The sequence below is a fragment of the Camelina sativa genome, chromosome 13 (genome assembly GCF_030686135.1).
Source record: "Camelina sativa cultivar CO46 ecotype springtype chromosome 13, ASM3068613v1".
NCBI classification, from domain to species: Eukaryota; Viridiplantae; Streptophyta; class Magnoliopsida; order Brassicales; family Brassicaceae; genus Camelina; species Camelina sativa.
This window is the reverse complement of record NC_141892.1, coordinates 9,960,849-9,985,629: the sequence shown is the minus strand read 5'-3', so window position 1 is coordinate 9,985,629 and position 24,781 is coordinate 9,960,849. Positions and strand designations below refer to the sequence as shown.

Sequence of the window (24,781 nt, the reverse complement as noted above, 5' to 3'; positions counted from 1 at the left end):
ATGCTGAAAAACTAAAGATAAATTTCCAAATCCGAACTCTATCGTACGCATCAATGTTCCTCACCTGCTAAGCCTTAATCACTCAAGCAGAACTTTTCCTTTCTTGGGAATATTTTTGGTAATATTTAAACCAATAATGATATTTTTGACACCTGAAAGTCTGGTATTTTAAGGAAGTTTTTTTTTTGTTTAATAACTATATTTATATGACCACCCTAATCACCGTCGAATAATCAAACTTCTTACAACCTAATATAGTCACACTAGCAATGAAAGTATTTAATAAACACCGATTATTCATAGTCAAGACTCACGTGTCCTGACTCCATTTCTGACCAAAATTAGAACATATGGTTTCTTTTTGTTTGGTTAAACCAATTAGAAGCTAGTCAAAAGTTTGAGTATTAGTCTTATAATAATAATTTATTGTTGAATGGTCAAATAATTAATGGAAAACTGTTTTACAAGAATGTTTGTAAAACTTCGGAGGTGGACTAGGTAGGTGGTGTCATTGTTGTGTTATTACTTGTGTTACTTAATTCATTGTTGTGGTGTCATTTCTCCTCAAGACTTATCATTCTTCATTGTTGTTGTATCATATCTCCTTAAGACTTGCATTCTTCTTTGTAACGCGACTGTAGAGCAGTGACTAGATCAAAATGTAACTTACTTAAGTGGGATTATTTATATAAACAAAGATTCATTTTCCTCATGAATAAATTGTGTCACAAAGGCCTTATAACTAACTAATTGATTTGCAGCTAACAAAAGAGCCAGAGAGCCAAAAAAATATTATATACAATCTCATCATTTGTTAAACAAAAATACTCTCTTCTTTCCCTTCTTCCTCAGCAGAGCCTGCAACGGATATAAGCAGACCCAAAAAATAATCAGCAATTGCTTCTCTTGAAATGAAGCTTGAAGTCGTTGTATTATTGTATCTAGATTGTAACGAAAGTGATAAAAATGAATACTGCTTTGAAAATACATTACCCTCTTGATAAATAATCTCAGGGTGAGTACTATTTCATCTCTTGAGCTACAAAAGATAACCGAAGATTAAAAGCTTACAGTGAAATTTTTAAACAGACATATAGCAAACAATATGAACACACAAGACCATATTACTTATTGGGTCAGAGTCTGATATATATCACCTACACTTGAGTGTCTAATCCTACTGAGATACATAGATTTAGTACAGGATCATAGGACCAAGCATATGCTGATTGATCCGGATCAAGTTTCTGACAAGCTCTTAAACCAATTGACCAAGCTGAGATGCATATGCTGATTGATACAAACGGGCGTTTAAACTCACTAAGTACTCAGAACCTAATTAACTTTTGTTAGGCTCATCAAACTCGAAGCATTCTTATGGTCTATGTCCATCTTTGAAAGAAAGCGAAGTTTTACTTACCCGATAAGGTCTGTCGATCCATTCTCTGTTCGTAAGACATGCTCACTACCATCAGAACCAATGATAACAAATTCTGCAGGTTGCCCGAACGGAATTGTTACCTAGAGAGAGGTATCACAAGAAGGATTCTAATATTAGTTCAAAGCGCGAAACCTTCCCCATTCATATTAAACCGCTCAAAGATAATTTCATTAGCATAACTACATCGAAAATTTACTAAAAACAATGAAAAATATGGTTTTGTTACGTGCTCTTGTAAAGAAGATGTTTACAGCAGAAATTACAGTATGCTATGAACATGCATGTAAGACGCAAATCTGTTTATGAAGCAACAAAATGTTGAAACTAATATATTCAGCGACTCTAAAATTCAACTTATAAGCTGGGACAAGCCTAATTGTTTACAGAAGCATTCTGATTTCTTAACATTTAAATAAAATACGCATGCATCATAAGTTCATAACCTGTCTCTTTCAGTATGAAATGCTGCACATCTCTCCATACCGACACCACCACACGTTTCACAGACAAGGGCGATTTATTTTATGAAAAGGAAAGACATAAGCAAATAAGGCACAAGTCTTACAGCAGTAGAAGCTGAGAACTTTTCTGCAACTGTGAGATCCTTATTACACTTGATGCTGTAACCTTCTCTCTTGATAGATAACGTAGCTGCTTCCCATATATCCAGGAAACCAGTCTGTTCAAAGCCACATGTAAAGAACTAATCCAAGAAAAGCCAGAGAATAGCCAAAATATGTGAGTTGATATGGCAAATGTTATACCGAAAGGGAAACAAGGTATGAAGCATGACCAGTATGAAGTGTCTTCTCTATATTGCTCTGCATCTCTGGAACTGTGAAAATGAGAAGAGGATTACTGTTACTAAATATTAATAAGTTCTCAAAGAATGCTTCAGATTTAAGTGAACCACTATATCTTACACAACCAACCAGAAACAGCTCAGCGAGCATAAAGACTTAACATCTTAATATCAAGATGTAAAGTGACAAGTGGCTTAGTTTATAGGAAGTCAAGAGGGTGATTTCTCTAAGTTAATTGATAAACTTACGGCAAGTGATCTTGCAATTATCATTGGCAAAAACCTTAACAAGCTCCCCCTGAAATCAGAAAGTAGCAAATGAATATTGCAAACGACATGTAAAAAGTCAGCAGTAAACAACAGTGTAAGCACATCTAACTAACATAACTCTTAAAAATCATATTTTTACTTTCAATCCAACGGCAAAATCTTTCCCCAAACAGTATTTTAGCATGAAATCTATCCCACAAAACAAAATACTGAGGAAACTAAAATCCAGATAAAAGGCTGCAAATGGTTGCTTAAAATTGAAAGAATTGAAAATTTTAAGTTGAACAAAATTGGGCTGAATAATATTCAACTCATTCATCTCCAAAATAGTGGTTGAACAAGTTGAACATTTTTGCAGTAGGATTAGTTTATTTTTTCAACTTTTTAGGTTGAATGAGTTGAATAATTATTTTCAACTTCTTCAACCTCTTCCATTCAAATGGTGAAATTTGGTTGAATAATATTTTTCAACTCCTTCAACTTTTTCAATTGTGCAACCATTTGCACCCAAAGAAGATTCCAGTATACCACAATCCTAATCTTCGCTATCCACAGGAAAGAAACACTCAACACATAAAATCTCTCATTCATTCAATCGAAAAGATATTAACCTTTCGGTTCCTGTCATCCAAAGGCTGAACTTCAATAGCAAGATATAAATCAACATCATCAGCAGTGACAAGGTAATTTGGTTGCTTTGCTCCTGCATTAGAAATTCGTTAACGACAAAATTCTTATATCCATATAAGAAACAAAAGAGAACGAACAACTTCGAGGATAAAGATATGGTCAGCAGGAGGGGAATGTACCATCAATATAATTCACAGATCCATCTTCTAGATGACATACCCACTGCAAATTAAAGAAGAGAAGAAGATAGATTAGATGCAATTCAACATAAATAAGAAAGCGATTCTTTTTTCTATCTAATACGCACCTCAAAATTACAACTTGTTGTTCCATTAATGGAGTAACCACAAGCCTGAAGCTCATGTCCAGGATAAGGTTCTCCTGAAATTTGGAGGTCCTCTATAGCTGGCAACGGGTCATCATCCCCAGCTGTCAACAGTGGTTCAAATATTGAGTAAAGTGAAAGAACATAATGAGAATAGTATTATTAATCATTACCCTCAGAAAAGGAGGAAGAAGGTTCTTCAAGAACGGGGGACAAAAGAGGAGAATTTGAGGAGCTTGGATCATCAAACGCAGACACATATGATGGATTATGGGCATCGTCCATCACTGTCTTGCTGATAGGCTCACGAAATTGGACATGCTTAGGTGGAATTGCATCTGCTTGCTTCAGACCAGGAGATTCTTCCATACTCGTACCTGGTTGCACATGCATCTCAAAGGCTGCTGACTGACTGGTACACATGAAGGGCCATAAAACTATGATCAACATTGCAGAAAATTATCCACCAAAAACTACAGTGCATAGAACCAGGAGAGCACGGCCAAGTTGTAATTTAACCATACTTATAAAAGTAAAAACAGAAAATAAATGGACGAAGTTAAATGATCTAGCACCGCATGATAGATCAATAAATAAGACACATAAAGAAGAACAGCACCTTATAAGGCCTATGACTAATCTGATACTTTTGAGAGCTGAAATCATCATATCGCCCAGAGCGAACAGGAAGTTAAAAAATGTAAGCATAGGAAAAAGCCGATGAACACTCAAAGTGCAGAAGAGGGATACCAACTATAGGCTTAGAACTAGGAATTTTCTGAGTGAACATGAAAGACTCAAGCGTCAAGAGTCTATGACAAATTAAATCATATAACTTGTCAGCATGTTGTACAAGTCAAGAACCAATAATCGTTGTCAAGACATAGCCAATTAAATCAAATAACTCGTTAGCGTGTTTTACCAGTCAGAGTCAAGAGTCAAGAGTCACAGCCAAACTAAATTTAATAACATGTAAGAAAACTTTAAGAGTCAAAAGTCAATGATAAACAAAGAGGCAAGATGTCACAGACTTGTTCCTACCTAACGTGAAATGTGGTCACCTCGCGGTACTCAACCCTAAGAAAGAGAAAGACCAACCCTCATAAAAGAGAAAGAAGCTAGATGTTTTCCTTATAATTCCTTGGGTGACTTTATATGTGAAAGATCCCCACTGCAATAGATATATACAATGCTCTAGCAACTACATGTGTAGACTTCATAAAATATAGAGTGGGTGCACTTAGTTTGCATATAGTTTGGAATAGCAATCTTTGCAGGGATAAACTCACCTGTTAACAAGAGGTGAAAACGTACTAGACTCATCAAGGTGGTAATTCCTCACAGCTGAGCCACTTGGCTCATCTTGATGCTGGCGCTCCAAATTCCAGTCTACGGCTGTGTGATCATGGGAATACAAGGAATCCTTTGTCTGGTGGAAATACAAGAAGTAATTTAAGATTTAATTCACTCAAGCTTATGATATAACATTAAAGAATAAGAACGTACAGAGTGGGTTAACGCTACACCAGCTGAGCGTAGTGGAGCCAAAGGGGAATTATTTGAGTTCACATCTGACTGCCAAGGTGCTAATTGATATTCTGACTCCTTCAACTTTCTCTAATACAAGAAAAGATCAGACACAAGCATCTATCTTAGGTCAGTAGGCAATACAGTGGATTCAATGCCAGGAATAAACTGCCGTAAAAAATGAAGCAGACACTGACTTTTAACACCAGATAAGCCCATACCCGGATAACATACCTCAGTAAGAAGAAGCTTTTCTTGTAGATGCTTAAACAGAACCTGAATAAAAAAGACAATAGCTATAAAATGAAGCAGGGTATAATATATAATCAGTCAATTAACTTCCTATCCAAGTTCTATGTTCTATGGTTCTCCATGGATCCACATAAATTCTAGGTTTCACAGACAAGATAACAAGTGGTTGTGCTTCCTTATCCATGAAGCTCAAAGTTATGTCAATCGAGCTCCGTTAATCATCGATATAGGATACTCCATAAATTAACTGAAAGAGACTTTAAGTCATGGTCACTTGCATAGGAAACTAAAAACGATGCACAGTTTTAAAATATGCCGCTGAGAGGCAATATTCTTTACATTATATTGTAGTTCCTGAATTTCAAGGGATGTGAATTTGAAACATTTCCAGGGAAGATGATGTACCCCACTTTTGAAGTCAAGTCTAATACAATGCAACGAAACCTCTCAAACTAGTAGGCTACCGTATACAAGTAAAAAATTACAACTGAATGACAAAGCAAGAAAGGTAAGATTCCAACACAAGTTATAACAAAGGATAAAAGATAGCAAGAGACAGCACTTTAGATTTCGGATCTGACCTTCACATTGCTAACAATAGCCTGAGCATCAGAAACCTGTGGTTGCAGAGAATACTCCGGTAAAAGAGGTAACAAGTATGATACAAATGCAGATCTCTCTAGCTGTGTAGCCTGGAAAGATTCGAAAAAGGCATATTGGCTTCGGTTGAAAATTAACCAGATTTTGCGTAGAAGTGTATACCAATTGCACTACGTTGTTATCAAAAAATATGATGAGAGTGAGGTGGGAGAGACAAATCCTACTCTGAAAAACTGAACCATGAACATTTGGTAACAAGTTGATGGAAACTGAGGATAAATTATGGTTACCAAAGAAAATAGAAATGAAGAATTTAGGCGTATGCCAGAAGAACTATTGCCGTAATTCCACATACACAAGACGATAGTACCTGTAAGGCATATGTTAGGCGTATATTTTCCTCAATTATCTCTTGTCTGTAAGAGAGAGCTTTTGATGAAGCATCAACAAGATCTTGTTGCTGTTGATCAAATGCCTGGTTACAGCAGCAAGAATCTTTAAGCTTCCAAACAATTAAATTAAATACGTGATGAAAACAGATAAGTAAACAAAAAATAAAAAGGAAAGGCCAACCAGACGCATGTAGGCAATTCGCTTTTCCAGAACATATTTTTCATTGCGAATTTGGGCTTCCTAAAAAATACCTAAAATGTTAGTAAACTGATTTAGCAAAAAATTAACAAAGAATGCAAGGGATGAACCAACAGCAAGCATAAAAGGCTACAGGTTTTATTATGTCATTTTACTCTTATGGTTGCCTGGGCTTTATTTGTGGTTGAGCTGATCGTTTAGGGTTTTGCTTTTCTTTTGTTCTCTTTCGAAGAGAACATAAAATCACTTAAGATATCATCTTTGGTTTGGATCAATAGGAGTTTGCCGCTTCTCCTATGAAACGGAGTACGATACTTGCAGGTCTCTCTAAGTAGCAGCAAATTTATCTTTTCCCATGAATATCCTACTCTGTTTATAACAAACTTTTATTGATCCAAACCATAGATGATTTTCATTTCTTGTTCTGTTCACTTATAAAGGGCAAAAAACTAGAGAAAGCCATAAGCAACAAATGAAACCTGACTCAATCACAAATAAATCCCAAGGAACCACAAAAGCAGGTAACATAAAATCCCAATAATGACTAGAAATCTCCCTTGTCGAACAGGACTCACCTTAACGGAACAGTCAGTAAGATATTTCCTCAACTGCGAAATTTCTTGTTCCTGCTCCTGGACCTTGTGAATGAGGTCCTGAATAAGTACATAGTTAGGTTAAGACTTTTTTATTTACACCAAGGAAACCAAGACGTAGTTAGAGTGATGGATACCTGCTTCCATGTCTTGCCTGAATTATTTACTTCATCACCTGGCACAGATCCATGAGCAGACGAGTCGATGTGTACTGTATGCTCTCCTTCTAACCGCATTCTAGCAGATATCAGATCCCGAGAATTATACACTTTGTGACAGTGGAAATCCGTCTATACCATAAGATTCACAAGTAAATTTAACACCCAGCAGAGTGGTATTTTTAGTTTCAGTACCTCATAGGAGATAATGAAGAATCAAGTTGAGAGGGACCAGCACCATTTATAGCTCCTCTGACAATGCCATTCACGAAATTTCCCTCAGAGAGTCTTTCAAAACGATTACTCAGAGTAGCTTCTTCGCCATTACCATTCACATGGGGGTGAACAACCAGCATGCCTGAGGAATCAGTATCCAAAGTCTTAATCACACTCTGCTTCCAGTCAACTGGTTGGTCAACCAGAGGGGACACAATGGCAGTATCTGAGTGATCTCCAAGATTAGATGTTTGGGGTAAGGATTCATCTGATTTCTAGATGGAGAACAAAAAACAAGCTTACTATATAAATCACAAATTCAGCAATGATTAAAAAGGTAAGCATCATTACAACAACTAAACAAGGATCCTCACTAATTGCGAAATACAGATATCTGATTGCAAGTCATCACATAGACCCAAGAGATACTCTCTTTTCCATTTAACTAGATAATTACTTACATATTTAGCCAGCTCCAGAGCACTTCTCTCAAGTTCAGCTTTTAAACGGCTATTCTCCTCCACCTGCTTAGAGTAAACAAGAAAAAACACAATCTTAGATTGCCAAATTACTTCAATGACAACCAAAATCCATCGTCTTGCAGTAGCAAATGCTAAAGAGACCAAGAGACGACGAATTCTACACTCAAGATTCTTATTTATTCCTTAGGCATTTCACAGCTATTTCTCTTTCCCAATACAGAAGTTTCGAAATGGACTGATTGAGGAAGTACATCCCCACAAATTGAAACAATCTCAGAAAAAGACACAAAAGAGAGAACCAGACCTGCTCCTTGATGGTGGTTTCCGCTGCTTCAACAGCTTTAATGACCTGAAACAAGTTGTCGTTCTTAAACTCATTCTCAGGCGAGTGAGAAGAATCATCTTCAAGTCCCACTCCAGAAAATTTCTCGGCCAATCTCTCCTCATGACCATTCTCCATCATCAGCTCCTCACTCGGAAGCTGACTAAATAAATCCCAATCGAATCCCAAAGAAGTCTAATTTCCGCTCTTTTGTTCTTCCTAATTCTCATGATCTCATCTGAGCGGCGTTTAAAGCAATCAAATCTCACGGATGAAACAGGAACTAACCCCAAAAAAGCTAGGAAATTTCTTAGAATAAAATTGAGAAATTGAGCGTGTTGATTTAGAAGAAATGATAATGATTGCGAGAGCAAATGATAAGGAACCAATAGCGCAATCACACGACAACGAAAAAAACCCAGAAAGGAAAAAATGGTTTTTTTAATTGAAATGAGAAGAAAGTTTCCTCCTTTGTCTTCGTCGTCGTCTTCTTCAAGCAATCTCTCTCTCTCTCTCTTTTATTATCTCTCTCTCTCTCTCTCAGTTTTTTTAATTCTGGGACTGGTAAGTAAAGTGTTGTGCTGACCTCTGGGTTTTATATATATATTGCACTATTTATTTTTGTTACCTACTGAAACTAATACTATTTGCAACAAGAACTATGATTTTCAAATAATTTTTTAAGGAATCTTTCAATTATGCTTCATTAGATATTAAGAGGAGACTGTTTTTTTTTATATAACAAAAGTCAGAATCTGTGCATCATGTACACTAAGTTCTGCAACAACTGTTTCTTAGAAAAATAATAAACAAGTTTTGTCAGTTAAGAAACTGCACACTTTCTAAACTGAGGAGGACTCTGAGCTTTCACAAGTTCTTTAATTAGGTTTTGATGTACCGCAGGAGTTTGGTCAGTAACACTGCACTCTCTCCTGTCCTCCATACTTTGAAATCTGGAACTTCAACAAAGAACTCTTCCTCGTTCCACTTTTTGAGTTTTGTGAGAGAGAATGGTCCATGTGTTTTTCCTTTAGGGAACTCATAGAACCACATCACCTTCTTTGGATCATAGTTCTGGTAAGCTTGATTGTCTTTGTCATCATCATCATCATCATCATCATCGCTCAATTCGATAATCTCTATGGGGTTTGATTGAGCTTGAGGTTGGTTAGAGAGATCAATCACAAGAATACTTGACTGGTGCTGAGTGACTTTAATATTCATCTCTTCTTCAGTGATACAGTCCTTGTTCTGTGTGATGCCATTTGCTGAGGGATCAAATACATCTTCATGGAGATCTTTGTTACCTGGAATTCACACAAACAAAAATACAGGTCCCTGTAACTCCTTGGATACCATCTAGTTAACTATTAAGAATAAACATGTCAGGAGGAAATGGTTCAATTAGTTCAATTAATCTCATTAGTGTAAAGACACATTCATCTTGATAAGTAATTCAATCAGAACACGTTTGGACAAAGGCAAGGACGAACATGATCATTAATCCAGCCAATTTAAGTCCTCTCGATGAATTGAGGTTACAAAGAATGGACGCACCTGCAGAAGCAGTGCATGTTGGTTGGTCTTCTCCATCACCGAGCTTCGAACCTTCTAGAGTTTTCTGGATAGTAGAATCTGGTGAATCACTTAGTTGTTTTTCTTCGTCACTTTGATCAGCCTCAATGGACGCATCAGGGTATGGTACGCTGAAGTCATTTTCTATCTTCTCATCAGCATCTACATACTCAGGAGCAAGTTCTTCCACAACAACTTCAGGAACTTCATGGGACAGCCTCAACTGTTCTTCCGAATTCTTAAGAAGCTCCGAATTTTCTAGAGTTTTCTTGACACTAGAAACTAATGGATCACTCAGTTGTTGTTTTTCGTCGCTTTGATGAGCCCCGGGGGAAGCCTCAGGGTTTGGTGCAATGAGGTCATTTTCTATATTCCTATTATCATCTACACTTTCAAGTTCAGGTTCTTCTGCAACAACTTCAGGAACACGCAATAGCCTCGACTGTTCTTCCGGATTCTCAAGAAGCTCTCTTTTGTCCAGATACTGGGATAGTGTATAGCTAAGAAGTCAAGGAAAATATATAGAAAGAGTCTCGCTCTCACTTCCCCAATAGAAATTCTTCAATTAGAAGTATATAAAAATGATTATGATTATGAAAAGGATATTCTCTTGGCCATCCCTTTTCATTAGCCTGATTAATAAGCCTTTGTAACAATACAAGCTCTCTTGCAAGCCACTAAAAGACACCCACCAAAAGTTGAGAGTTAGTTATGGAAATACAATTTGACATAACAACCGAGAATTGACTGATCATCTTCTGAGCTATCTTGATTGTCACTTTTTTTTTTTTTTGACAACAAAGAAACAAGATTGGCTCAAACAAGCCAATACGAAGGTATCTTGATTGTCACTTTCAAATGTGAGATAAATAAAAGACGCGGTAATGAATGGGGAAATATTTAATATCATGTCAAATAGAGAGTAAATTAGCAACATATACATGTTTTGTCACATCTTCATGCAAACTTCGAGCCTTTTCTTCCATATCCGCCTGTCCATGGTCAAAGTGGATTTTGATTATAGAACTTAACATAAATCCGAAGCAATATAATAAACAGAATGGGGAGCAATGCAAGAGTTAAATGTCGACCAATACAAATATTTACTAGAGAGAGCTCTAAAGACAACAAGGCTGCAAAATAAGGTACCATTAACTACTAAATAGAAAGAAAAAAAAAACTTACAACTGTAAGTCTCTTAGCAAAGCCATTTTTTATTCTCTGACGAAGTTCTTCACATTCCTCCTGCAAAAGTTAACGAAAAGCTATTATAAACAATAAACAGGAAGCACTATCTGTCAAGTAAAATCAGACTAGCCATTATTTAAACAAGATAGATTGCATAAGATAGTACGTCTTCACATAACTACAAAATTAGATCAGTCCATATACAGCCACTACTAAAGACACAGGGCTACCTGAGCACTTATGGTCTGAAACACACAAACACTCACACTATTCAGTATCATATAGAAAAGATATAAGGAATTAGTAAGCTTCAATCTAGACTAAGTTTCTACCTTACATTGTCAATGATAAGAAGCACAAAAGTAGAACAGGCATAGTTCTGAGAATTTACCTGAGAAAAATCATCATCTGATAGGGAAGAGACAAAAACATCTTCTAGATAATAGGAATAATTTGTAACCTGAAGAAGATTACCATCAATCGGATTTCCCTCCATCACACCTACTTTAACAGGAAATCAAAAAACAAAAGTGAACTTAACCTCCTACAACAGACCAAACATATATGATGAACCTGACAATCTAAGAGATGAGATTAGTGATAAACATAGTTAAAAGAAGTCACAAATGAATAGGACTCAATCTCAGACAAATCTAAGAAGTTACAGAACTTTTGAGTTCTTGGAGTGAAACTACAGTATGTCGATGTTTGACTTGTCCAGGTACCAGGGTTGAAATGAAAATTACCTGACACGTAAACAAGCTGACAGGGATTCTTGATCCTCACAAAAGTTCCCACAACTTTACTCTCAAAAGTTTCAGGAGTCTTTGCTAGTTCCTGGAGTAAACTCTTTCTCAAATACAAAAGCTTCACATTATCGCTCACTATTGCAGCAAAAGTGCCTTTAGGCTTTTGCACAACCTGCTTCGCCCGTTTAGCGACCTTATCCGATGGAGACAATCTCTGTTTTTCTTGTTTATCATCCTCTGGTGTGTATAGAAACTCAAAGAATGAGTCTTCCTCCTGATTCTCTACATAATGCTTCTCAACCAAATCAGGGACTTTGATTATATTGATCTTTGTAGTCCCAAAAAGCGAACGCAACTTGTCATCGCAAGCTAAGGTCTTTCTCTTCTTCTTAGAAGGAGTTTCACGATTTCTCTCCCGGATATAGCTCATTATAATCGTTGTAACTTCATTCTCAGGTATCTTGTTTGTGGTATCTCTACCAAGTGACTGAAGAAACTCAATGAGTTTTGTCGAACCCCATCCAACAAATTCCAAACTTTTAGGTTTTCTCAACCTCTTTCTACTCGAACTTTTCACTTTTTCATTGGATTCCTCCATTCTAAGCTATACCCTGTGATGTTTCAACCCAAAAAAAAACAGAAAAAGGTCAAAGCTTTTTCGATCACCATTTCATAGAAACATTAACCTAGAAGAAGCATTACGACGAAACTTTCATTAAGCAAGACTATTACTTTCGAAAATCGATTGAGAAGGAGAGAATACACTTTACAGTGAAGAAAATGCAAAACCTTGAGGGGTATATGAAACGGCACTAACGAATAAAGACGGAAACTTTAGGATTGTAACTGTGAGAATCGGCGAATCGGTGACGACCCTCGAGAAGAAATTTGACGGAAGAGCTAAAAGCTCCGGTAGAATGTATGATCCGGAGGGGAGTCGCAGTAGAGAGAATCACACACTCGAGAGCAACTCACCGGTCACCGGTAGAGACGAAGGGGACACTGTTTTATTATTCGACCCTTTTTTTTTTTTTTTTTTTTTTTTGCTTTTCTCTATAATCCGATTTTGTTGTGTCATTTGGTGTGTGCCTTCATTTTATTTTTTTTGTCTACCCTATCAGAATCATCCGAAGTTTCTAGATAGAATTAGGATTTTAGAAACTTCACTATTTGCTGATGAAGTCATTTTATTTCAAGTGTACATTTAGGTCTGGGCGTAAAGATTTTGGATCGGATTAGGTTCAGATTTTTTCGAATTTGGATAATTCGGATAGAGAGAATTAGTTAGACCACATTCTTAATATGGTATTAGAGGGAGATGTTTATTTATATACTAACCAAGAATCTATCACATCATCAATGTAAAATGTTTAATAGTATTTCTTGAGATACAGGTGAAACGGTCCAACACTAAAACTGTCCAAACTTAACATCTCAGAAATACCATAACAAAAAAACATGCCCCTTGTTCTAAAACACAAGTGAAATTTTTTTTATGGGAAATTGCTTATTGGGCTTAACTATAGGAAAATGCTCTCATACATAGTAGGAATGTATCATAACTCTAAGCTCTGAAACTATATTAGGAAAAAGGATTGCCATCTTTTTTATAGACTGGCCAAGAATCTATTCCATCATTGATGTGGGATATTTAACAGATACTTTCAGATTCGGAAAGCATTGAAACTCTAATGGTGTAAACAAGCGTGTCGTCCAAGTCAAGTACTAAGTGAAGCTTCTTGTTTCAAGCCAAAGAGTATTGTGAGATGACCCGACTCGCACTATGTGTATGAGTGTATCCCTTTGTCGATTTATCCTCTCTACTTATTACATCATGAAATGGGCCTTGAACCTTATGGCCCATCATCACTAGTTGGAATCTGAGAAACTATTTCCACTTTTTTCTTTCTTTGGTGGACAATTTTCTAAAAATTGTAATTTAAAGAACAAAAATAAGGCTAAGAAAAGGATTAAAAACGTAGATAAAATTGCTACGTGTGCAGAATATTTATGAAAATAATGGTCAAAATCTTTTTTATTTTGTTGTGAGCTTGAATTATTTTCGTTATACATCATTGTGCTTTTCCTCTTGGAGAGAGTATGAGATGTTGGAGTATGCGGATTAGCTTCTTCTAATTTATTTTAGTGGTAAACATATAAAGAGGATTAGCTTAACTCATGTTTACTCAAAAAGTAAGAAGCTAATCCGCTTTATAACTTTTCCAAAGATATATGTTTTAAAAAAGATTGTTGTCAAAAGATATACAGAAGAAGAAGAAGACGTGTTACAACAATCCTACTATGAAAGTGCCATGAATATTCCACCCAGAGAATTAATTGCATCATTATCGTTATCATTCCATACATTTATTTAAGTATTACAAAAAAACAATACTAATAAAGCAATAATGGCTTTAGATTATGATAAGAAGATGCCCTTTAACCAATTCTTCTCAACGAAGCATCACTTGTCTGTTGGTCGCCACACTCGAATTCTATATTTAATTTGAATGAACCAAACCACATTACTATTATCATTTCAACTTTTTATATTTCTTTTCTTTTTTTGTTAAAGAAAAGTATATACTGGCTTTCAACTTTAATATTTTCTATGAATTTTTGGTATTCCATGGTCGGGGCCATCTACCAACTTCTTCCACTAATCCTTCTCTCTAATCAGCCTTTTTAAATTATAAGGTTGTATATTACTACTAAGCTAAAAGCCTAAACCATCAACTAACATAGCATCATCGTTTTCTGAAAGCTAATTGTTTTATCAAGCTAGCTAGGGATAAATATTGACAGCTACGCTAAACCATCTTAAGAATTTTGAGTTGTTAATTTAATATTCAGCATATTCGGTATCTATAGACCTAGTAGTAGTGATCAGAAAACATGGTAAACTACAAATCGTATTAGTTTGTCGTCACCAATCACCTATGAAATATTTATCATATCTAAATTTGGTATAACGGTGGTTGACTTTGTTTTTTTTTTTTTTTAATTCTTTACTTGGAAAAAAAAACAGTTGCTCGTTTTTTTTGTTGTTTTGCAAAATAATTATGTAAAAGTCGGTGATTTTAGGTGTTGAATTTTTTCTTAATGTAGAATTTTATCATTTATAAATTATGTTTTATGTAATTTCTATAATATGTCACAAATCACTTAAGAGTTATGTTTATGTCACCACTAATCACTTAGAATTATATCATTTCAAAGATCATGTTTATGTGTTTGAAATGTCTTCACGTATCTAACATTTTAATTGTTAAAAAAAATTGTTGTCGTATTTTGCATGTGTAAGTTTATAAATCCACATATTTGATGTTAAGTACAAAGTATAAATGTACTTTAAATTAATATATAGCACCAAAATACTTTTAATCTTTTATTCAATAGCCAACATAAAAAAAAAAAACAAATATTACTCCCTTAGTTTTAATTTAGTTGTTGTTCTAACTTAATTTTTGTTTCATAATAGTTGTCATTTTAAATTTTCAGTGCAGATGTTCAGTGAATATTCCACTTTTATCCATGATATTTTAAGGTTTTGACCACTGAAAAAATTATAAAATATGTTAATAAAGGGCAAAACAAAAATTTTAATAGTTTTCTTAATTTGTGTGCAAAATCCTTAAACGACAAGTAATAAGGATTAATTATTATTTACATTTGATATTCTATCCAAACCTATACTGAATAATAATCTCAAATATTACATTAATTATATATATATATATATTGATTTTATGATTTTGGCTTACTTATAAATGGATAATTAAAATATATACTTTTCAAGAAATTTTTTTAAATTATCCAAATGATAATTTATGTGATTTATCATTTTCTATAGTTTCCTATGATTAATAAAGATTTGTAACTTATTAAGCTTATTGTATAAATTCATTTCAAATATTTGAATAATAAAACAAATTAAAAAAAAAAAGAATAAAAAATGGGGAAAAAAAAAGAAGTCCAAAAAAAGGTTCTGTAGTGGAAATAAATCCGAAAGGAGGGGGCCAGAAGGTTTCTGTTGTCGAGTCGAAATCCAAATCCAATCGAAATCGAATCGAATCGAATTGAGTCGAGCCGAGTCATCTCCGCCATTATCGTCTCTATTTCTTCTCTCTTCGCCACCTCTCTTCAATTTCTCAGATCCTCCGATCCGGCGGCGTTACGTTTCCCACACTTCTCTCCATTTTTTTCTTTGTTTTTGCTCGCCGAGAAGCTTAAGGTAAGACGAAAATAGCTCTAAAAGCAGCTCTTAATCTCGTCTTGATTGTTTCTTTCCCAGATTCGTTAATCATTTCCTTGCGATTTTGCATGATCTGTTGAGTAGTGTTCTTGTTTTGATTCAATTCCGATTCAAATGCTGCTTATAAACCAATCCATGGCATGAATTTTGTTACAGGAAACGCGTTGATAGATCTGATATTTATAGCTACGGATTAGGATTTTGGCTTCGCTGCCTCAATTCTCTGTGTAATCTGTTTCGTTGACCAGCTCCAACAAGGTTGAGTTGAATTGGGGGTTTTTGTTTTGTGTATGCCTCCCGATCGTTGTTTATCGTCTGTTTCGTCCGCGGAACTCAAGAGCAGAGAGGTTATTAGCTTACGGATATGCAGAAGAGTGGTGTTAACCGTAATCCTTCTTTAAGAGTAGCTATTCCTCAGGCTCAACAGTCCCTTAGACGTTTAGGTTTTTGCTCTCAGATAGCTACCGGTGGATCTCAGCAGTCTTCTCCTGTAGTGTTTCCTGAGAAGAGAAGCAAGAAGGTGAAGACGTCTTCGAGACGTGGTGAGGTTACTACTAGTGATCCACAACAGGTGAAACCAAAACCTGATGAGCATCGGATTGATATTGTTGGTGGTGGGGATGAGAAATCGGATTTGTTAGGTAGTCTTGTTTATGCTGGGAAGCTTGTGTTGGATAAGAGAAAATCTGCAACTGGGAAAGATGCTACTGAGGTACAACAACCATCTGCCACTGATACCTCTAATAAAAAAGCAGTTGATGCAAAGCTTACACGCAGGGCCTTGGTTTGGGGTTCTGACATGCTACAGCTTGACGACGTTGTCTCCGTAGGTTTTTCTTTTCTCTTGAAATTTAATTGGCCTGCAATGAATTAAATATCACTCTGTGTATTGAATGAACTTAGTCAACAAACTTATCTATGTTTTGTTAATTTTTGTTAGGTGACATACAATGTTGGTCTTAGGCATTTCACTGTGCATGCTTACCCAATTGGAAAAGGTTCTTGTGGTCTTTCTTGCTTCTCGAAACCTAAGAGAAGCCGCAAGGATTTCCGCTTCGCCGCACCTACAGTAGAAGAAGCAGTTCAATGGGTGGCCAGTTTTGGAGATCAACAATGTTTTATCAACTGTTTGCCACATCCTTTAGTCTCAAAGAAACAGGCTTCGTCTGAATTATTTTCGGTCCCAATTGATACCCCTCCTGAGTTGGTCTTCAGGTGTAAGAGTGCACCTAAAATGCTTGTCATATTAAACCCTAGGTCAGGGCATGGACGATCTATCAAAGTTTTCCACAATATAGTGGAACCAATTTTCAAGGTACTATTTCCAACATCACATAACTTCCCACTTTTAGGTACTAATAGAACTTGGGTTTTATATGAAATTGTCTACATATTCGCTACTCTGGAGAACATTTCCAATTATCCAATCCCAATTTTCATTTTTCATAAATAATTATGTTTTTCTTACCTTGGGTGTAATATTGTAAACTGTCACAGCTGGCCGGGATTAAGTTGGAGGTAGTCAAGACAACTAAAGCAGGTCATGCGAGAGAGTTGGCTTCCACTGTCGACATTAACTTGTGCTCAGACGGTTGGTACCACTGCTTTGTTCACCATTTAATGATATGTTTTGCACATATCTAACGTCTAATGCATATTTTTTTTTATCTTACATATGTACTAATACTTATGCGATGTTAATGATCCGTCTAGGTATAATTTGTGTTGGAGGTGATGGAATCATCAATGAGGTATTAATCAGCCTTCCTAAACTATGCTCACTTTGTTTCTTTACTATTTTCTTTAAGAGTTAACTTCAAGAAGTGATGTTCCTGTTATACCATACTTCATGTTTCTTATCTGCTCCACTACAATTCTCTGGTGCCTTAATGCACTTCTGAAGCAACTTTTGTATTGAAATGGGACTTTATTGGCTTATTTCAGCGTGCTCACATCATTCTGCAAGCATGCTGAATCATTTTAAGAGTTAGTAACTCTTGTCCTCCAGAATAAGGACTTTGGGATGCATCTTAAGAAAATTCTTGCTCAGAGTTGAAATACATGAGAACTTTCACTATTAAATTTTTGATTTAGAGCTCTTTAGGTAGACTAAGATGCATGCAAAATACAGCTTATGATATTAACATCTCCTAGATTGTATTTACTTGATATGAACTCTCATTTCATGGCCTGCCTTTTTTCAACTTTTAAGGTTCTTAATGGTCTCCTTACTCGAAGCAATCAGAAAGAAGGAGTTTCTATCCCAATTGGAATAGTACCTGCTGGTTCGGATAACTCGTTGGTTTGGACTGTCCTTGGTGTAAGAGATCCTATTTCTGCAGCACTCTCTATTGTGAAGGTACATTAAGGCACTCTCTGGTGACATAACGTCCTATTGGTCCCTGTTTTACTTTGTCGGCCACTGCGAAATTAATGTTTACTTAGCTTAAAGGATTTCTTTTTTGGTTTAGGGTGGCCTAACAGCTACAGATGTCTTTGCTGTTGAATGGATTCATACCGGTGTTATACACTTTGGAATGACTGTGTCATACTATGGTTTTGTTAGCGATGGTAAGTGAGAATACATGTGTGCTATTTCTTGTATGAGTTTTTAATGATAGATAGTTTCTCAAGTGTAGTTAGTTTTGATTCTGTATTCCTAGCTTCTTCGTTATATTCAGTGTCTACAACTGTTTAGATCTTTCATGCATTTTAGAGGAGAATTTTATAATTTTTACTTACTGCAGTATTGAGTTTACTTTTAAAAAATTTTACACGGTCACAGTTTAACACTATGTTGACTGAGACACTTGTCATAGCATATTGCAGACTATGCACTCTTCTGATGATGAGTTAGAATGTTAGAAGCTGAAAATCGCCTAGCTATTCAAACATATTATCGATGAAATAAAATACATTGAACTTTTGCAAAAGGCTGGAAAAGTTTCTCCATTCCTTTAACAGTTCCGATGTGTGTTTGATGTATTAGTTTGAGCTATGGATGCTGTCTCGTGTTTGACTATCAGGATTATTGTTGTGAAATATTTATTTTGCACATATCATTACCTTCATGAATACTGTTTATGTTTGTGGCATTCAGTTGCCATGACTAAATTCATGGTTTTAAATTGTGCTTGTCATTATCTATTTGCAGTTTTGGAACTCTCTGAAAAATATCAAAAAAGGTTTGGTCCTTTGCGTTACTTTGTTGCTGGATTCCTCAAGTTCATGTGTTTGCCGAAGTATAACTATGAAGTGGAATATCTTCCGGCACAAAAAGAGGATGCAGAAGGCAAAATTCGACTTGAAAAGGAAGCTGTGGATATGCAAGATCTCTACACGGATGTAATGAGGAGATCAAGCAGAGAAGGATTTCCTAGAGCCTCCAGTTTATCAAGTATTGACTCCATAATGACCCCAAGCGTAGGTGAAGTAGACACGGGTAGCAGCACACATGCCAGCACCGAGCCATCTGAATATGTCCGTGGAATAGATCCTAAAATGAAACGCATGTCCTCTGGGAGAAAAGATGTTTCAGCTGAGCCAGAGGTTATTCATCCTCCGTCACAGTCAACAACCCCTAACTGGCCAAGGACAAGGTCAAAGTCAAGAATGGATAAAGGATGGATGGGGTTAACATCCGTGCAGGATCCTCCAACTCGATGTTCATGGGGGAATGCCGGTGGTCATGACAGGGAAGATATTTCATCTACTGTGTCTGATCCGGGTCCGATCTGGGATGCGGGGCCCAAATGGGACAGTGAACCGTCTGCTTGGGATGTAGAAAACTCAATCGAGCTTCCTGGTCCTCCTGAGGATATAGAGACAGGACTGAGGAAGCAGACCATGACACCAAGATTTGAAGATAAATGGGTTTCTAGAAAGGGGCATTTCCTCGGCATCATGGTCTGTAACCATGCTTGTCGGACTGTGCAGAGTTCTCAAGTCGTGGCTCCCAATTCAGAACATGACGATGGTACAATGGACATGATCTTGGTCCATGGGTGTGGAAGACTGAGGTTGCTGAGGTTTTTTGTACTTCTGCAGACAGGTCGACATCTTTCTCTTCCATATGTCGAGTGTGTAAAGGTAATTGTTTTTCTCTAAAGGGTCTCCTTCTCTTGCGAATTTTCTTTCTTTTTTGTTTTTTTTTGAAACTCGGGATGTGCTAGGAAATGCTAATCATACGATTGAACTCAATGCTTTCATATGTATTATACACTCTAGAGTAGAGTGTAGTTGATCAAATGCATGACTATTGCAGGTGAAGTCGGTGAAGGTAAAGGCAGGAAAAAACACACATGACAGTTGTGGTATAGACGGAGAGCTGTTTGCATTGCATGGAGAAGTGATATCGACTATGCTACCGGAACAATGCAGACTGATCGGTAATGCTCCTGGACGACATTCATAGTTATTAATGTCATCAATTTGTGAGGGTGGAGATGGAGAGAGAGAGAGTTTGGATGTTTATATATATATCTGGAATTCGTTTAATTGTTTTTTGTCTTGGTCGGCGTCAAGTTTACGGTACGTATCTATGCCATAAGAGAAGTAACATGAGAGTGTATACAATCAAATCCTTTGTGCCATAAGTTCCCTATAAAACCCCAAACCCTTTGTATATTCTTTTACCCCTTTTTGTGTGTTTTGAATTATATATGTACTGTGTATGTGTTTCCTACAACGATTTGTGTGTTTCCATTTCTTTCTTCTTTTCCGCTTGAAGTTAAGAGTACGTAGATGATTTGTTGAAACTGCAACCCTTGAGATGTATTGTCTCTATACACTGTTTTTGGTTGTGAATCATGCAGCAAGACGTTAATGTCGTTGCTCGGTGATTTGAAAAATATACAAGACAGTAAAAAATTCATAACTCTAACAACAACGGTAAATATACACGTTATAACGTGTTTTGGTAAATATCAGAGGGGCTGGTGTGGTTCCTAACGCGACGAAATCTTTTGGACTAGTAGGTTAACTTGGGTGAAGTATCTAAACTTGTCTAGAAGTGATCTCATTTGAGGACATCTGTAATGTTATATACCACTTGTAAGGTACGTAGATGATAAAAGAGTATTTTTAAAGAAAGGATAATTAAAACTGCAAACAGATTCTTTCTGTCTGACTTGGAACTCTAAAAGCATCACACTTGCATTAAGTAGATAGAAGCCGCACGTTCCTCATCCAGTGAAAAGGACACACACACACGTCTCTTGCTGTGTCTTCTTCTCCCTTTCCTTTTCACTTCTCATTAGTGAATGATTCATTCACCTTAATACCTTATCCTTTAAATTTCCTAAAAAACCTTAATCCATTTCATTCACATTTTTTTTTTGTCTGCATATATCATTCATTCACACGTTTCTTGATTTGTTTCATTCCGAAAGAAAAGAAAAACAAAATCATATTCAAATTGAATATATATATAAGTAGTAGTAAATGTATAAATTAGCATATCTATTCTTTCTAGTAACAGTAACATAAAAGCATATTGTTTAACATAACTAAGCCGTTATGGTTTCACAATTGTATATCCAACGACTTATATAAGATCAATTTTAAAATTCCAACCCGAATAACCCGAGTATTGACCGAACCGAACCGAATAAACCCGACCTGGTTAACCTGAATATGGCGTATGCCTGGGACTATAAATAATGAACCAAGACTGAAATAAAAAAGCGAATCACGATTTTGGATTTTCTAATCTGAGACTGAGATGAGTAGCAGCAGCACCATGGCTTTGTCACCGGCGATCGCTGCCACCGTTCGTCCTCCGTCCTCTCACGACTGTCTCTCCTCTTCCGCCACTATAGCTACCACCACAACCACCCCCATGTCTCTCAAATCTTGCATCGCTGCACCTCTCCCGCTCTCCACTCCCCAATCTCGAATCAAACGCTCAATCTCAAGAACAACTCCTCGATTCACGATTCGATGCGGTGTCGCAACGAAATCCGCTGATTCGGTGAACTTAGACGCGTCCTCGGCGTCATCATCGGAGGAAGAAATCGAAGCGAAGGCGAAGATAGGATCTAGGGTTAGAGTAACGGCTCCGTTGAAGGTTTATCATGTGAACCGAGTACCAGAGGTTGATTTGGAAGGTATGGAAGGTAAACTCAAAGATTACGTCTCTGTTTGGAAAGGGAAACGAGTCTCAGCTAATCTTCCCTATAAAGTTGAGTTCTTTATAGAGATTGAAGGTCGTGGTCCTGTCAAATCTGTCTCTCATCTTAAAGATGACGAGTTCGACTTCATCGATCAGTGATTGAAATGGAGAATGGAGAATGATTTGTATGTAGTGATGTGTATACCCTTTAGCTAATCATATACATAAGGTTTCTTTACTCTACATTTGGCTTTAATCTTTGTTGTTACTGTGAGGTTAGATTGGGAGAAATGAAGAGTTGGGTCTTGTCAAAGTTTAAAGGTTTAGTATCGATTTTGTTGGTCAAGATCATATCGATCTGACCGCCTAATAACATGTTTTATTTTTGTATTGATCTTCAGAAAACTCAGGACTCGCAGAATGATTTGTCAGCTTTGTTTCTTTCTAAAGGTAAATCTCTTTTTTAATGTGTTTATATTATCAATCGAGATGATTTACTAGATTATTCTTTTGGTAGCGTTCTTGTTAACAACGTATGTGTTTTGTTCTTGATTTTGTAGAGAAAGCAGCTTCTTCGCCTTGCCTTGACAAAGAAAGATTTGATTTGGATTCTATACATATTGACAAAGGCCTACGGGATGAGGTATGATTTTTATTTGGAACATTGCCTCTAATCATTTCTGATGCGTATAATACTTTTATCATGATCAAGATATGTGTCCTTGGATTTGAACTAATCAATTTCTAGTTAGTTTTTGAATTTCTGGTATCTTTCTTGCTAGTCTTGTAATCACCACAGCTCTTCTAATGGTAATGAGAAGATGGGTTCTATGTTTTTTGTTACTGAGGTGGTCTTTAGCTTTGTTTCTCTATGATGAAGGTGCTATAGTATAGATTCTACACCCTTTCGTTGTGGAATCTCTGATATTCAACAGAGTCTTATTGTCGATTCCTTCAAGAGATCAGGCTGAATCTAACGCTTTTTTCTTCTTCTTTTACTTGTGCAATCATAGGCGTGGTTTCTTAAAGCTTGTGGTACTATACCGGAGACACCTATTGAAATTAGGAAAGCATCCCAAAACCTAAGTAGTCCTCAACATTCTGGATCTTCCCATTTTCACTCATGGATTTCCAGTAGCTCTGCGATGGGGTCTCATTTGGCTGAATCCCCAACCCCCACGAAAGCTTGTGAAGAGGTGGGAAGACCATCATTTACTTCAGAGCAAACACCTAGCAGGTAGAGACGTCACTTTGTGTAGTTAAAAGTTTAAACATCTGTTCAAATCGTTATGTGAATAAAACATATATTTTGCCTCCTTATGCTATGCTTGATAGAATTGGCAGGGTTTCTTGATAGAAATGGTGTGGTTTCTATGCTAACATTATTCTCACCTCTTACTTATGTTCACTCTTTTCTTTTTTCATAATAGTTGTGTAATCGATGTCCGGGACCTGCAGCTGATGTCAACATGATGGGATATGCTAACATGGAACAAGTAACATCCGGTGTTCACTTCAGGCTCAGAGCTCGCACTTTCATCGTGGCTGAGCATCTTTATGCTCTCTTATTTACTCACACTTTTAAACTTGACAAGTTAACGATCATGGTGCGACTTTTTTTCAGTAGTAAAAACTACAGAAACATCTTAAAACATTTATACTACTTTTTTCCCATTTTTAGAACATCTTAAACATTTATACTATTTCTAATCTGTTTAATCTTTTAAAATTTCAAAAACTATATTTTCAAAATAAGAGACCCATAATTATATACTACCATTGGAGGATACAATTTTAATTAAGAGATCAAGAGTTCTTAGAGCATATTTATTGGGGGGTTCATATAAGGGGAGTTCTTAAATTTTTTATGAATTAATTGTGTACTGTTTGGAATATAAGAACCCATGATCTCTTAGATAAAATTTTCTTTTTTATTGGTAGGTTCTTATTTTGGGTCTCTTATTTTTTAAATTATTGTTTTTAAAAATTTTAAAATTTTAAATAGAATAGAAGTGGTATAAATGTGTAAACATTTAAGATTTTATAAAATTAGAAAATATTGCATTTAACTAATTTTAAAATATACAAAACATAATAAAAAAACATTAATACATATTACAATAGAAGTGCAATTCATAAATGGAGAAAATAATTAATTTTAATACTGATTTGCTTCAAATTTTGCTTAAATATTCTCAACCGAATCATTTTGCAAGCTTTAATGATGGTGTGATTGTTGGACCAAGCTTAACAAATTGTTAGATATAAGTATTTGGCAATCATTTACAAGATTGATATAATGTATATAATGTTAAAATCTTGAGATTTTGCATCAAAAGACAAGAAGTAAACTCAAAGAAGTTTTTATTAACACCATAGGCTTTTTTATGTGTACACATATACCAAAGAGAAGACCTTCTGGCTTATACACCGGTTCAATGAGCCGGTGAGGGAAAGCGGTGTGGGTTTCGTGAGATTGGAGGATGCATGCACAGTGAACTGATTGTAAATGGAGACAACCACTCATGACAAGTGAATGCCTACCTGAACAAGTGTGGAGTGCTGGGAATGTATCACATACCGCTTGAACCAATGAGTACATCGCTCTGTCTGTAATGTTTCTGCAGTAGTATAACCCCAATGACCTCAAGTGTACACACCGGTTTGCCAAAGCCACAACACTCTCATCTGCA

The 24,781-nt window shown here is 36.1% G+C and overlaps 3 protein-coding genes and 1 non-coding gene across 11 annotated transcripts; 2 read left to right on the top strand and 2 right to left on the bottom strand.

Moving 5' to 3' along the window:
* Positions 1–683: 683 nt before the first annotated feature.
* Positions 684–8,839, bottom strand: LOC104736367 (uncharacterized). Of its 3 annotated transcripts, none has more exons than XM_010456334.2 (21): positions 8,192–8,839; positions 7,867–7,929; positions 7,385–7,680; positions 7,169–7,268; positions 7,014–7,091; positions 6,421–6,480; positions 6,218–6,322; positions 5,829–5,939; positions 5,230–5,271; positions 4,975–5,085; positions 4,758–4,897; positions 3,642–3,880; positions 3,451–3,572; positions 3,323–3,365; positions 3,125–3,216; positions 2,493–2,541; positions 2,206–2,276; positions 2,007–2,120; positions 1,421–1,521; positions 994–1,039; positions 684–858 (listed from the first exon to the last, which is right to left on the bottom strand). In XM_010456334.2, the coding sequence occupies exons 1-21, from the start codon at positions 8,348–8,350 to the stop codon at positions 808–810; spliced, it is 2,193 nt and encodes a 730-aa protein (XP_010454636.2). In that variant the 5' UTR covers positions 8,351–8,839; the 3' UTR covers positions 684–807. The 3 variants fall into 3 exon arrangements, with proteins under 3 accessions (XP_010454636.2, XP_087337374.1, XP_087337373.1); XM_087481248.1 differs by having other exon boundaries at positions 6,421–6,491; positions 8,192–8,779; XM_087481247.1 differs by lacking the exon at positions 994–1,039 and having other exon boundaries at positions 8,192–8,799.
* Positions 8,840–8,871: 32 nt separating this feature from the next.
* Positions 8,872–12,874, bottom strand: LOC109124975 (uncharacterized protein At5g08430-like). 2 transcript variants are annotated; one of them, XM_087481209.1, is made up of 8 exons: positions 12,511–12,874; positions 11,719–12,332; positions 11,364–11,476; positions 10,970–11,029; positions 10,726–10,776; positions 10,391–10,461; positions 9,767–10,278; positions 8,872–9,516 (listed from the first exon to the last, which is right to left on the bottom strand). In XM_087481209.1, the coding sequence occupies exons 2-8, from the start codon at positions 12,317–12,319 to the stop codon at positions 9,092–9,094; spliced, it is 1,833 nt and encodes a 610-aa protein (XP_087337335.1). In that variant the 5' UTR covers positions 12,320–12,332; positions 12,511–12,874; the 3' UTR covers positions 8,872–9,091. The 2 variants fall into 2 exon arrangements, with proteins under 2 accessions (XP_087337335.1, XP_087337336.1); XM_087481210.1 differs by having other exon boundaries at positions 11,364–11,473; positions 12,511–12,832.
* A 2,742-nt stretch (positions 12,875–15,616) lies between these two features.
* Positions 15,617–20,680, top strand: LOC104736363 (sphingoid long-chain bases kinase 1). Its single transcript, XM_010456330.3, has 9 exons — positions 15,617–15,955; positions 16,133–16,802; positions 16,917–17,291; positions 17,474–17,567; positions 17,690–17,727; positions 18,189–18,335; positions 18,448–18,547; positions 19,131–20,065; positions 20,241–20,680. Exons 2-9 carry the CDS (start codon positions 16,341–16,343, stop codon positions 20,388–20,390), a joined length of 2,301 nt encoding a protein of 766 aa, XP_010454632.2. The 5' UTR covers positions 15,617–15,955; positions 16,133–16,340; the 3' UTR covers positions 20,391–20,680.
* Positions 20,681–21,456: 776 nt separating this feature from the next.
* On the top strand, positions 21,457–23,764 carry LOC104736362 (ferredoxin-thioredoxin reductase subunit A1, chloroplastic). 5 transcript variants are annotated; one of them, XR_015577924.1, is made up of 5 exons: positions 21,457–22,409; positions 22,490–22,538; positions 22,649–22,731; positions 23,102–23,325; positions 23,519–23,764. It is a non-coding gene; the product is annotated as a ferredoxin-thioredoxin reductase subunit A1, chloroplastic (transcript). The 5 variants fall into 5 exon arrangements; XR_015577926.1 differs by having other exon boundaries at positions 21,553–22,092; XR_015577927.1 differs by having other exon boundaries at positions 21,644–22,083.
* The last annotated feature ends 1,017 nt before the right edge of the window (positions 23,765–24,781 follow it).

What these genes read in the sequence shown, in the direction of transcription:
- LOC104736367 (XM_010456334.2), bottom strand. Translation starts at nt 8,350, where the DNA reads ATGATGGAGAATGGTCATGAGGAGAGATTGGCCGAGAAATTTTCTGGA. An exon ending in CTCTGGAGCTGGCTAAATAT is followed by an intron (nt 7,681 to 7,866) that starts GTAAGTAATTAT and finishes TTCTCCATCTAG; the next exon opens with AAATCAGATGAATCCTTACC. An exon ending in GGATCGACAGACCTTATCGG is followed by an intron (nt 1,040 to 1,420) that starts GTAAGTAAAACT and finishes TATCTTTTGTAG; the next exon opens with CTCAAGAGATGAAATAGTAC.
- LOC109124975 (XM_087481209.1), bottom strand. Translation starts at nt 12,319, where the DNA reads ATGGAGGAATCCAATGAAAAAGTGAAAAGTTCGAGTAGAAAGAGGTTG. An exon ending in ATGAAGATGTGACAAAACAT is followed by an intron (nt 10,462 to 10,725) that starts GTATATGTTGCT and finishes GGTGTCTTTTAG; the next exon opens with TGGCTTGCAAGAGAGCTTGT. An exon ending in GAAAAGGGATGGCCAAGAGA is followed by an intron (nt 10,279 to 10,390) that starts ATATCCTTTTCA and finishes TCTTAGCTATAC; the next exon opens with ACTATCCCAGTATCTGGACA.
- LOC104736363 (XM_010456330.3), top strand. Translation starts at nt 16,341, where the DNA reads ATGCAGAAGAGTGGTGTTAACCGTAATCCTTCTTTAAGAGTAGCTATT. An exon ending in GTGATGGAATCATCAATGAG is followed by an intron (nt 17,728 to 18,188) that starts GTATTAATCAGC and finishes TCAACTTTTAAG; the next exon opens with GTTCTTAATGGTCTCCTTAC. An exon ending in CTATGGTTTTGTTAGCGATG is followed by an intron (nt 18,548 to 19,130) that starts GTAAGTGAGAAT and finishes ATCTATTTGCAG; the next exon opens with TTTTGGAACTCTCTGAAAAA.